At 38.7% G+C, this 14,108-nt stretch overlaps 1 protein-coding gene across 1 annotated transcript in view; it reads left to right on the top strand.

Annotated features, from left to right (window-relative positions):
- The window catches only part of Rnf149 (ring finger protein 149), a 31,408-nt gene extending 18,359 nt beyond the window's left edge, over window positions 1-13,049 (top strand). The window contains exons 4-7 of the mRNA XM_012952478.2: window positions 2,718-2,800; window positions 4,691-4,787; window positions 8,358-8,556; window positions 12,203-13,049. Coding sequence (XP_012807932.2) covers window positions 2,718-2,800; window positions 4,691-4,787; window positions 8,358-8,556; window positions 12,203-12,246 — 423 coding nt within the window. The 3' untranslated portion in view covers window positions 12,247-13,049. The remainder of the gene's footprint in view (window positions 1-2,717; window positions 2,801-4,690; window positions 4,788-8,357; window positions 8,557-12,202) is intronic.
- Window positions 13,050-14,108: the final 1,059 nt, after the last annotated feature.

The following is a 14,108-nucleotide window of genomic DNA, read 5'->3' on the forward strand; positions in this document are numbered from 1 at the left end:
TACTACATGTGACAAATTCTATACATTCTGCATAGCTAGTTCCTTGGCATGTGTTACTTGGTTAATTGGTTCTGTGTTTTTGGGCATGTTTTCCCCTCAGCAGAAATTCTCAGTCCTTACATGTAAGAAGGTACAAATTCATATGTAGATTTAACCAAATCTTTGAGAATACAAGTAAATTGATATTATCATCTTTCTGTACAGAACATTGAAAATAATGCTGCTTTCAAAAGACTGTCAAATTAATAGTTTATAAAAATGGTCCATGACATTGGTACCTGCATTTTCTAGCATTTTTTACATTGTAAACTCACCCTCAAAAATGTGTTTTCAGCAGTCTGTATCTTAGTTCTGGAGACTAATGATTGCATTTTTAAACTGGTCTTTTCTTATGGACTTACTGACAGTAATATATAATTGGAGTGGCTGGAGAGATTGCTCAACAGATAAGGTGCTTGCCTGCATACCCTAATGACCCATGTTCAATTCCCTAGTACCCACATAAGGCAGGATGCATAAAGTGGTGCATGTATCTGGAATTTGTTAAGGCCCTGGCACACCCATTTGCTATTTGTCTTCTATTTCTCTGTATGCTTACAAATAAGTAAAACTATTTTTTAAAAGTATACATTTATGGCTAGAGAGATGGCTTAGTGGTTAAGGCACTTGCCTGAAAAGCCTAAGGACCTGGGTTCTATTCCCTAGTACCCATGTTTACACGTGTGTGTGTGTGTGTGTGTGTGTGTGTGATCTGACTCTTCTTTTTTTTCTCCCCCTTTCTCAAGTAAATAAATAAAATACTTTTAAAGTATATATTTATATTAATGAGACTGAAAAGTATTTCATCTGTATGTGGCATATGATAAATAGGTGGCAATACTTTTGTTAACAATGTGTAATTTTAAATGCTATTATAAAATTAATTTTAAGGGCTGGAGAGATGGCTTAGCAGTTAAGTGCTTGCCTGTGAAGCCTAAGGACCCCGGTTCAAAGGTTCGATTCCCCAGGACCCACGTAAGCCAGATGCACAAGGTGGCACATACATCTGGAGTTCGTCTGCAGTGGCTGGAGGCCCTGACGCCCCCATTCTCTCTCTCTGTATCTGCCTCTTTCTCACTCTGTCTGTTGCTCTCAAATAAACAAGAATTTAAAACCATAGTTTTAATAGTCCACATATAAAATTGGGTTGTTACTGCTTCCTTGTGAATCAATAAGTTGTGCATATAGCCAAGTATATATTTAGTGACTTAGGGATAGTGTGACTATGTTTCATGACATGAAGTTTCTACACATTGCTTCAGTTGCTGACGTCCTATTTAATACTCTCAGCTTGTTTTGGCTACTCTGGCCCCCAGTGCTTTGTTGCTGGAACCAGACCTGGTAGACTGACACCGGGGTTTTCCAGAGAAGTAGAAAGGGCTAACTGCACTCTGTGATCTATACATGCTTAAATGCGGAAATTTTATCATAAAACTACTTCCTCCCCAGCCAGCAACTTTATTTCTTTGTGCCTTTGTTAATTTGCTAGGACAAAATGTGACTTACTCAATTGTGTTTTTTTTTTTATCTCAGGAAAGTGAGTATTTTCAGATATGTAGTCATTTCTATTTTAGTTTTGTAAGTTGTGACTGTTTTTTAGGAAGCATAAATTTCCTATTAATAATTCCAGAGAAAAAAGCAGCTTCTTAAGTTTTATTCTTTTTTTTTGTTTGTTTGTTTGTTTTTTTTTTTTTTTGTTTTTTGAGGTAGGGTCTCACTCTGGTCCAGGCTGACCTGGAATTAACTCTGTCATCTCAGGGTGGCCTTGAACTCATGGCAATCCTCCTACCTCTGCCTCCCGAGTGCTGGGATTAAAGGCGTGTGCCACCACGCCTGGCTAAGTATTTATTCTCTTTATAAGTTTTATATTGAAAAAAAGTACCTTACTATAATATAGCGGGCAGGGCTGAGGATGTAGCTCAGTTGACAGAGTGCTTGCCTAGCATGCTCAAAGTCTTTTGATCCCCAGTACCACATAAACTGGGCATGGTATGGTACATGCCTATAATCCCAATACTTGGTAGGTGGAGGTAGGAGGATCAGAAAATCAAGGTCATCCTTAGCAACACAGTGAATTCAAGGCCAGCCAAGAATAACAGACCCTGTTCCCAAAAAAAGGGGAAAAATTATCTATGTATATAGTGTTTTTTTCATTTGTTTATCAGATGGTTACACTTGTACAGTCCTAACACACGAGTACTTTTTCAAAATCCCCAAACGCTAGCTTAATATTTAAAATACCTAATGTACTTGATTAGGGAGTCAATGATGTTTTCCCCTTTTTACTCAATTTCTTTTTTTAAAAAAAAAATCTATTACTTGAAAGAGAGAGGCAGATAGAGAGAGAATGGACATGCCAGGGCCTCCAGCCATTGTAAACAAACTCCAGATGCATGCATCTTGTGCATCTGGCTTTTATGTAGGTATTGGGGAACTGAGCCTGGGTCTTTTGGCTCTGCAGCCAAGCACCTTAACCACTAAGCTATCTCTCCAGTTCCTCACTCAATTTCTGAAATAGCTGCTTGCTAGAACAAAAAAAGAAAACAGCAAGTGTAATTATGTATGTTTTAGTGTTCTGCTACTTCCTATCTAGAATAGTTGATGGTGTTTTAATTAGAATGGAGTGCATTCATCAAGGATGTGCTGTGGACCACCGGTATATAAACCTCTCTTTACAGGGAGTTGATGTTGATGCTGAGAATTGTGCAGTGTGTATTGAAAATTTTAAAGTGAAGGATGTTATCAGAATCCTGCCATGCAAGTAAGTATGTCCTTTTAATCTACTGAGATATTAAAAATTACTTGATTGAGCTGGGCATGGTAGCACACGTCTTTAATCCCAGCACTCAGGAGGCTAAGGTAGGATTGCTGTGAGTTTGAGGCAACCGTGCTCTACAGAGTGAGTTCCAGGTCAGTCTGGGCTAGAGTGAGATCCTGCCTCAAAAAAAAAAAAAAAAAAAATTGTAAGCCTACAAAAAATGATCTTGCTCCCTTTAAAGCTCTTTAAAAGCAGACTTTTAGGTGACTGTTAAGACCCGTTTTAAGGACCTAGTTCTATTCCCTAGTACCCACGTGCATACATCTGGAGTTATTTGCAGTGGCTGGAGGCCCTGGTGTGCCCATTCTCTCCCTTTCCCCTCCCACCTCCTCTAAAGATACATATATATATCTGACTCTTCCTCTCTCTTTCCTTGCCCTAGACTAGTAAACTAGTCTTGTAAGCAAGGCTTGATTAGAATCCTAGGAATCCATTACACACCTAGCAGTACAAAGCCAGTGCTATATTGAGAGAAGGCAAGAAAGATAAATAAAGTACCTAGGGAATGAGAGCTCAAAGGAACCTGGAAGTAGGTCAGAGTGTTTGCACCCTGGCTATGGGTTCCTTCTGAAAAGACTGTGCAGGGGTGTTACCTGTGTACATTCCATAATCATCTTACTGGAGTTTTGGCTTTCTCCCTCATTTTTTCCTAAGCTTTATAGAAACATCCTCCCATGAAACCCACATATTTCTTTCTTTTCTACTAAAGTTTTGTGCCAGTCAGTTTTAGTTTAAGGTGGATGGGTTGAAAGATAAGTTAGACTGTTATGTAACTAAGAATTGCTGTTTTTTAAAAGTATTGCTATTCTTAATGGTACTAGCAAATTAGAATTTGAAGAAAAGGTCTTTAAAAGACAGTAACAATAGTTACTAGATACGTACTATGATACCAGCATGTTGGTGAGCCCCTTGGAATAACTTACGGTATTAAGGCAAAGGTGGCTGCTACAGTAAACCCAGTGTCTGCCTCTGAAGACTGTTGTATCACACACATAGAAAACAGATTCACCCATCACACAGGAGAAGAGTAAGCCAAGACAAACCAGTAAAAGAAAGTGTGTGTATGTCTTAAAAATTCTTAGTGATAGATGCTTATAGAAGAAGGGTATATAAAATGTGTAAAAGAGAAAATAAGTGTTCTTTAGGCCTCTCATACAAAGATGATAGTTTATTATTTTATTGTATTTCTATTAGAGTCATTTTCTGGACTTAAAATTCTATCAGCTTAGTATTAATTACTTTTGCTGATTTATTAGTATTAATTGCTTATGCTTATTTATATATAACAAGTTCCTGGACAATTTAAGTTACACAGCAAGACCCTATCTCAAAAGAAGGGGGGGCTAGAGAAATGGCTTAGTGGTTAAGCACTTGCCTGTGAAGCCTAAGGACCCCAGTTTGAGGCTCAATTCCCCAGGACCCACGTAAGCCAGATGCACAAGGGGGCGCAAGCACCTGGAATTTGCAGTGGCTGGAGCCTTGGCACGCCCTTTCTCTCTTTATCTGTCTGCCTCTTTCTCTCTCTATCGCTCTCAAATAAATAAAAATAAACAAAAAAATTTAAAAAAACAAAAGTAATAAAAAATTTAAAAATACAGCTTAGCATGTGGTAGAAGTCAGTTATTCTGTTTTTGTGGAGTGAAGAGAAAATTTCACTATAAATTCCAAATTTTGTTTAAGTAGCAAGTAGATAAAAACAAGTGACTGGACTACAATGTTAATGTGGTATCGGCTAACTTGTCATAAGGGGATATGTTGATAGAATGTCTTATTTCCTTTATACGATATATGAACATTTATTTTAAGACATTAACACAAACTTAATTTTTTTAGGCATATTTTTCATAGAATATGCATTGACCCATGGCTTTTGGATCACCGAACGTGTCCAATGTGTAAACTTGATGTCATCAAAGCCCTGGGATATTGGGTTTGTTACATTTTTGCTTATATTCAATCTCTGCCCCAATTCTTCCTGATTTACTTACCTTTATCATTGACCAGACAGATGCAAGAGGAACAGACGAAATGTTCCTTATATTCTTTATAGTTCTGTAATTAAGTTTTCCTCTTTATTAAACATGAATTCTTAAAGTAGTCCTTAAAAATCAGTGAACTAAATTTATAATATATATCTATACCAGAATGTTCCCCAGGCAATTTGTAATTACTTCAAGTAGTATGTTTTAGTATATGATGCTATTTTTTATATATATATATAGTATGCAACATATATACATATTATAGTTGGCTTTATTTAAGCAAGAATCATAAAATCTATCAAATAGAAAGAGAAATATTTTCTTGCTTTAGGCGCATATTTTATATATTAAGGAACCAAATCCAATCCTTTTTTGATCTGTTCTTCCTGTTACTAGGTTTCATAGTTCACTTGTGTTGGGGAAATTTGTACTGCATTAAATTTGGTCCATTAGCCTGTGGTAGCTCTTTCTCTTAGGAAAATTGAGGACAGAGTTAAAGATTGTAGTTAACAATGTACTTGCTACAAACTTTACATTACTACAGTTCATTTTCACAGATGCTGTGTGAGGTGCTAAGGCTATCTGTATTCTTCTAGCTCGAAGCTCAAGCTTAAAATCACTGAATACTCATCTAAGGTTGCACAGCTAATTGATAGGGAGTTAGCCTTTAAGCATAAGTGTACTTAATTCTGGAGGCCAAGTTCTTCATTTCTTATTCAAAGAAGAGAATATAAAAGAAAAAAAAAACTTTTTAGAATTCCATATAGCATATTAATCCCTCAAATTTTCAAATAATAGTTTTAGATAAACATTTCAGGGGCTGGGAGTGTTGCTCATTTGGTAGAGTGCTTTCCTGGTGGGTATAAAGCTCTGAGTTTTATCACCAGATAGCCTGGGTATGGGAAAGACACCTGTAATTCCTGCATCCCAGCAGTAAGGAAGTAGAGACAGGAGGATCAGAAATTCATGAGACCTGGTCTCTAAACAATAACAACAATAAGTTTGAAAGAATAATTTAAATATCAATTTTGTTTTTCTTATTGCTAAACCTTGGGCTAATTTTTATTTAATACTGTTAACTAGAAATGATAGAGAATTTCTCAAGCTGATTACTTTGAGACTTAAAACCATGGTAGCTATATAAGTTATGATGGTGTCATTCAGGAACTGGTATGTGGAATAAGACTTTCTTCCTAAGCTACAGGTCTGCCTACCATGCCTTTTTAATCTTCTACTTGATATGCCTTTAGAGAGCACTAAGAGACCTTCCTGCACACTGCAGACATGCTCTATGGAGTGTGCCCACCTGCTTAGGGGTTTACAGGGAAGGGTAAGGCATTCAAGAACTGGCATGCTAGAATCCCATTCTTCCTGTTGTCTTAGAAATTTGTCTTCCCTGCAGAATACCTAAATTTTCCTTGTTGGTTATTACTATTATTTTGTAAATAATTAGCCTGGTATAACATGCCTCCATATTGGGCTGGGATCATCCCCACTGTGCTCAAGAAACTATAGCAAGAAGCTGACATTAAGCATTTTAAATGCAAGAGCACGGAGTTTGACAGATTTATACTGGGAAGTCTTTTCAACTCCTTCCTTAGGTACTCTGCGAAGCTCATTCTAAGTTGTTTTCTACAGGGTGTAATTTTAAATCTATTTTTCATTTCTTGACATTTGTGTAAGTGTAATTCACTGGCCTTAACTAGCCAAAAAATGTCATGTTTTTATATAGCTCATGTGTTAAAATCAGTCATCTGGGGAGATGGCACAGTGAGTCAGAGCTCTTGCTGTGCAAGCATGAGGGCCCAAGGGGGCTTGAGTTCACTCCCCAGTATCCAAGTATGAATAAATAAATTAATTAAAAGTCAGTCCTGCTGTGCATGGTGGCACATGCCTTTAATCCCAGAACTCAGGAAGCAGGGTAGGAGGATTACCGTGAGTTCAAGGCCACCCTGAGATGACATTGAGAATTCCAGGTCAGTCTGGGCTAGAATGAAACCGTACCTCAAAAAAAAAAAAAACAATCAGTTCTGAAGTATTTTTAAAAATCAGTCTTCATTTTATATGAAGTTACACTGCTTTCTTAGAATGTTGATTTCAGTTAAGTTAGAATGTAGTAAGCCAGGTCTACTTGTCAGTGGACAGATTTTAAAGCTAAGTAAGGATTTATTTTTCCTTTGTTTAGTGTTTTAATATTAAAGGCATGCCATTTTCCTTAGACATATCAGCTCATTATGCATTGAATATATTTATGACATGCATGTGTCACCAGTGACACTTCACACAAACCTTAAAGGTATTCATTTGGCTTGCACCTATAACCACTTCAGTGTCACTTGTTTTGTCTGACAAGCACTGATCAAAAGAATGGTGTCTGAGGTTTTAAATCTAGCAGTTTTAAGGAGACAGGGTAAGGTACAGTTCCTCCACTCCAAGGCTCTTGAAGGTTTCACTTTCAAGCACAGTGGGACTACCCTACACTCAAACCCACAGCTCATGTTGCCTCTTCGAAGTGATATAATGGTGAAGTGGGTTTTAGTGAGGAATTTGACTGGAATCTCAGTATATGCCAGATTGATGGTGTGCTCATAGTGGGCACAGGAATGGCCTGTGGAATTAGAGGCTGATGGGTAGTTAGGTTTTGTAGTAAGACCAGTTAGGGTGAGGCTGAACAGGAGTTAGGGCATTTTGGTGATGTGGCAGCAACAGGATTTGTCAGAAGTCTGAATCAGAGGGAGATTTATGTTGAGTGTCCAGGGTATTTAGTTATGATTAGGGAAGAGGAGGCAGCTCTGGAACATAGGTAGAGCAGCCCAGAGGAGGGATAGAGAGGATTTATGGGTGCCAGGCTCACAAGCCAGCCTCCCCTTAGTCACTTGCTCAGCAGTTTCATCCCTCCCACCTGCAGCTCTTGTGTTAATCTAAAAAGGTTCTGGATACTCCTTCTCCAAATGTTGAAACTTAATATAGGGATGCTAATAGAGTCTCTGGCCTTCCTTTCATTATCTTACTTTCATTAAAACAACAAATGGAAGACAGAGGGAGGTTAGAGGCAGAAAGTAGCTGAGCAACACTTACCTATATGGAAGGAGTCAAACTAACTTAAAAAGCCTGAAGCCCTTAGCTGTGAGTCCATCACCTTGGAAACCCAAGTGTTGTGCTGTACAACAAAGCAGTCATTGGGACACTTGGTTGCCTTCCAGGGAAGAAAGGCCACATCGGCTCAAGAAGATAGGAAAGTATTAAGAAACCTCACTTCCTGTCAGAAGTTACTGCTTACATCAAGGGGTATGGCAAACTGGTTTTTAGAGGAGTTCAAAACAAAACAAATCGTGTAGGTCTTAAAAAGCAGTAATCTGTTTTCTTATGATGCTGGATAAAGAGATGCTGATGTGCTTCCCACCAGATTGCTCGTACAGAGGTAAAGATAGATGTTTTGGATGAATTAGGACCAGGATGCCCATATGCTGTATGATTATGTCACTTAGAAAAGCATTCCCTTCTGTCTATCTCTCAAGGGGGAGCCTGAGGACATACAAGAGCTGCCCACTCCAGAAGCTGCCCCTGGAAGTGTTTCTTCTGGGAATTTGAGTGTGACTTCCCAAGATGAGGACAGAAATGGTGAGAGCAACCTGCCGTCACCATCTACAAGCGAATCTAGATCAGCATGCCCTGCCAGTTTTAAAGAAGATGCAGGTGAAGATACAGCATTACTAGGTAAGTGGCTGCTTGGTTTGGGGATATTTTTTTTGGTGGGGGAGGAATTGTTGTACTTTTAAGGTAGAGTCTGTCATCCATGCTGACCTGGAAGTCAGTCTGTCACCCACGCTGGCCTTGAAACTCATGATGATCTCCCTACCTCAGTCTCCCAAGTGCTGGGATTATAGATGAGAGTCACCATGACTGGCTCAAGTTTTTTAAAAAATGTGTTTAGGGCTGGAGAGATGGTTTAGCAGTTAAGGCACTTGCCTCCAAAGCCTAAGGACCCATGTTCGATATCTCTCCAGATCCCATGTAAGCCAGATGCACAAAGGTGAGGCACGCACAAGGTTACACATACCCACTCCATGGCACAAGCATCTGGAATTCCATTGTAGTGGCTGAGGCCCTAGTGTACCAATTTCCTGTTCCTCTCTTTATTTAAAAAAAAAAAAAAAAGTTTAGGGCTGGAGAGATGGTTTAGTGGTTAAGCCCTTGCCTGTGAAGCCTAAGGACCCCGGTTCAAGCCTCGATTCCCCAGGACCCACATTAGCCAGATGCACAAGGGGCGCACGAGTCTGGAGTTTGTTTGCAGTGGCTGGAGGCCCTGGCATACCCATTCTCTCTCTCTCTCTCTCTGTCTCTTCCTCTTTCTCTCTCTGTCTGTCTCTCAAATGAATAAATAAACAAAAATATTTTTAAAAAAAGTTTAGCACTAATTAAGTAAAAATTTAAAAAACCCAGTTCAGTCCTTGGTACCCATATAAAAAAGCCACTGGTAATCCTAGCACTGAGGGACAGAGACAGGAGATAGGAGAATATCTAGGGATTACTGGCCTGCTAGTCTAGTCTGTCTAGTCTACTAGGCAAGCTCCAGGCCAGTGAGAGAGCCTATCTCAGAAATGAATGACACTTAGGGCTATCCTGGCTCCCATATGTACTCACACACATGTATACTGGCCAGCACATGCAAGAATGCACACACATACACATGCACCAAAAGGGTAGAAAGAGAGATTTCATAGAATCATATAAAGTTGGGGGGTTATCTTCTCACCAGTTCTCCAGCTGACACTGAACTATCTCACAAGGCAGCACATTCTGCTTATAAAAAGGGCTCTTATTTTTGGAATCTTGCTTAAATTGAGCCAATGTGCATGAGTGTGGTTTTGGCTGTTGCCTTCAGAGTTCAGAAAGAACCAAATTCTCTTCCTGTAGAACTATGGCCAGTCTTCTCCTGGGTAAAGACAGAGGTCCTTATCCTGATAAGTTGTCCTTCAAAGCAGTGTCCAGATTTTGCTGCCACCTTCTTGCCTGCCATATATTCCAGTTTCCCATGGCTGCTTCTCGGATATGCTCTTAGTGCTAAGAGACTATAATTCAAAATTGTGGCTAGGCATGTTCTCCCTCATATGTGGATCCTAGCTACAGATGATTGGGCTTCTGTGTGAGAATGAAAATACTTAGTAGCATAGGCCAGTAAGTTAAAAAGGAGACAAAGGGTGGAGAAAGGAAGGGAGGAGGATACTTAATAAGTTGATATTGTATATAGGTAATTACAATGATTGTAATGGGGAGGTAATATGATGGAGAATGGAATTTCAAATGGGAAAGTGTGGGGGTGGGGAGGGAGGGAATTACCATGGGATATATTTTATAATCATGGAAAATGTTAATAAAAATTTAAAAAAAAAAAATAAAATAAAATAAAATAAAAAAAAAAAAAAAAAAAAAAAAAAAAAAAAAAAGGAGACAAAGGGTGGAGAAAGGAAGGGAGGAGGATACTTAATAAGTTGATATTGTATATAGGTAATTACAATGATTGTAATGGGGAGGTAATATGATGGAGAATGGAATTTCAAATGGGAAAGTGTGGGGGTGGGGAGGGAGGGAATTACCATGGGATATATTTTATAATCATGGAAAATGTTAATAAAAATTTTTAATTAAAAAAAATAAATAAATAAAATAAAATCCTCAAAAAAAAATTGTGGCTAGGAACAAAGAAGCTAGACATCCATAACAGAATGTCATTTTCTGAAGAAGTTGCATTCCCCTTCCAGCCAGCTATATCCCCTTTGGGGTTCACTTTCTATTTTGTGTCTGTTTATTTATTCTCAGTTATTACTTTCTAATAATTAAAAAAATTGCTAACTATTCTTTTTGCTTTGTAACAGAAACACTAAAGCCGAAAAATATTAAATTAGAAAAGTTGGTTGTTTTAAGTGAACATTACACTTGCAGAATATAATACAGGTTCACTTGTAGTTAGGAAAACCCTGCTAGAAGCTCAGGGGCAGGTAGGGAAGCAATGTGGAGTTATTAGTAGTGGACCCTGGTGCATAGTCCAGTCTAGCTAACCATCTGCTGGTGTTGAGTATGTGCTTCTGGGGTGATCTTGGTCAAGTGTACAGAGTTAGTAAGAGTAAGCTCATGAGCTGTTATGCAACATGGTTACTGGTTAATAACAGTGTATTTTGTATTTGAAAATTGCTGAAAGTAGATGTTCTCATACCTTGCAAAAAGTATATGAAGTGATACTTATGGAAGTTAGCTTGATTCAGCCATTCTGTAATAGATGAATACTTCAAAACATCAATTTTAAGCTTTAAATTTTTTAATATGTTTTATTTATTTATTTGAGAGAGAGAGAGAGAGGGAGAGAATGGGTGCACCAGGGCATCCAGCCACTGCAAACGAACTCCAGATGCATGCGCCCACTTGTGCATCTGGCTAACGTGGGTCCTGGAAGCATCCAACCTGCATCATTTGGCTTTACAGGCAAGTGCCTTAACTGCTAAGCCATCTCTCCAGGCCTGTAAAAATTTTTGTACCGGGGATTGAGAACAACTGGTGGCAGCACGTTTGACATGCTTTGGAGTACCCAACACCAAAACCAAACAAGTTTAACTAAGGTTACTTTAGGCTATTTTATCATTAAATTTTAAATTGGGAGGGAGTAGTATAAGTTCTGTGCTGCTGCTGTGGATTGTAAGAAACTTATACAGAACTGATTCTATGCTCCTTCACTTCTGAATATCTGGATTGAAATACCAGCTTCCTCTCTTGTTTACTAGTTAGCTATAAACAAAGATAATGACATACGAGTCTGTACTTCACAGGGTCAGTGTATACAGTGCCAGTAAATGCTAGCTGATGGTTTCATACCATCATCACAGCTACCTGTTTAACATTTGTTACACATTGTATCACCAGTCCAGACTGCATCTTTTTCTAAAGCACCATGTTCAGATTAATGTTGGCTTAGCTAATTCTGGACCTGTCATACTGGATTAAGAAAGATCTTCTTGGGCTGGAGAGATGGCTTAGCAGTAAAGCGCTTGCCTGTGAAGCCTAAGGACCCCAGTTCGAGGCTTAATTCCCCAGGACCCACGTTAGCCTGATGCACAAGGGGGCCCACATGTCTGGAGTTTGTTTGTAGTGGCTGGAGGCCCTGGCACACCCATTCTGTGTGTCTCTTTCTCTCTTAACTAAAAGAGAAAGAAAGAGAGAGAGATCTTCCTTGATTTTTCTTGGTGATCCTCTCTGCACTGGGTTGTCATTTTTGTGTATGAGTTTTATTTGAATGTTTCTATAATTAGTTTATTGAATTATTATTTTCAAATAAGTGTGACCTAGGGAGTCTTTTGATGCTTCATTTTAGGTGCTGTCAGAAGTGACCCTCAGCATGGAGGACCCATCTGCTAGCAGAGAACCTCAGTACAGCCTCACCAACATGGCCTTGACTTGAACTAAAGGACACTTTTATTTTTTTACTTTAGGACAGTTTGTATACTTGAAAACAGTGACATTATTTTACTTTTCAGATTCAGATTTGATATTCAAAGGGCTGAGATATTTTATTCCTAAAGAGATTTTTTTTGATTAATCTTCATATATTTATCTACTAAAGTACAGTGTTTATGATAAACTGTTGCTTCAGACTGTCAGAGAAGACACAGCCTTTAATATGGAGGACAGTGGTATTTTTCAATATACCTTCTATGGTACTGTAAAAAGATTCTGCTTCTCAGGCTTTTTAGATAAGAGCATGAATTTAAAGTAGAACGTGTAATGTAATTCAGTAACTGATCACATGGGCTTTCCCTGAAGCAAAAATTCTTTAGAAATTAAAATTTATGAGATGAGAAATCTTGCTCACTGCAGTGGCACTCACATGTATCCCAGCACGCAGGAGGCTGAGGCAGGAGAGTTCAAGCCAGCCTAGGCTACACTGCAGGAACCTGACTAAAAAGACAAAAAGAAAAGATTAAGGAATCAACTGTCTGGCACTGAGTTGCACATAGAAACTTCAAAACATTTTCATTGTTGTTTGGGTTATGATAAAAGCACTTGATGACTTTAGGATTTGCATTTTTACCTCAACTACTTAATTTCTTTTGACATTTGCATGGGGAAGATTTGTCCATGTTTTCCTACAAATAAAAAAGCCAAGATTCTGTATTGCACATTAAAGCATTAAAATCTTCATTGATTTGTTAAAGAAATCACATCAGTATACTGTGCTATTTTTTAATGGTGAATATTACATTGGTTCTAAGTATAATTTTTACAACTAAGGAGACAGGTGGAGATTTCTGATTATGTTCTTAAAATAACTAATTTTCCTGATCAGATTTTAAGCACATGCCATGACATTGCCTATTTTTATTTTATTTTATTTTGAGGTAGGGTTTCATTCTAATCCAGGCTGACCTAGAATTCACTGTGTAGTCTCAGGGTGGCCTTGAACTCATGGTGATTCTCCTACCTCTGCCTCCCAAGTGCTGGGATTAAAGGTGTATGCCCCACACTTGGCTCCCCTTTCCCTCTCTGATGGTGTGAAAGTCAGCATTTGAGACAGCTAATCTTTTATATATATATATATATATTTATTTGAGAGTGACAGACACAGAGAGAAGGACAGATAGAGGGGGAGAGAGAATGGGCGCGCCAGGGCTTCCAGCCTCTGCAAACGAACTCCAGACGCGTGCGCCCCCTTGTGCATCTGGCTAACATGGGACCTGGGGAACTGAGCCTCGAACCGGGGTCCTTAGGCTTCACAGGCAAGCGTTTAACCGCTAAGCCATCTCTCCAGCCCGCTAATCTTTTTTTTAAGAGTGGGAATTAAAGGCATCTTTTATTGCTGCTTTTATTATGAGCCTTGTCTTTATAGAAAAAAATCAATGTTTACTGAAAAAATATAATTTTCAACTCAATTCACCTTTATAGCCATATCAACAATAAGCTTTGAAAGATGTATAAATCAAGCTATTTGTATACTCTGATTTTTAGCCACCCATACCTGAGGGTGCTTTTTAGTGTGTGTGTGCGTGCACTTGGGTTCTACAGTGTGCATGTGAAAGTGGTAAGATAGCTTCGATGTCTGTGTTCTAGCTGGAGGCAGGGACTCTTGCTGCTGCAAATGAACTGACAGACTAAATGAATGTTAGACTAGCTGACCCACAAGCTTCAGATTCTCCTGGCTCCTCTTCCAGTTGGACTTATCTGCCACTTTGCATCCACCTTTCCTGATTGCTGGGGAATTGAACCTGAATCAGCATGTTTTG

Source organism: Jaculus jaculus, chromosome 4 (genome assembly GCF_020740685.1).
Source record: "Jaculus jaculus isolate mJacJac1 chromosome 4, mJacJac1.mat.Y.cur, whole genome shotgun sequence".
Lineage (NCBI taxonomy): Eukaryota > Metazoa > Chordata > Mammalia > Rodentia > Dipodidae > Jaculus > Jaculus jaculus.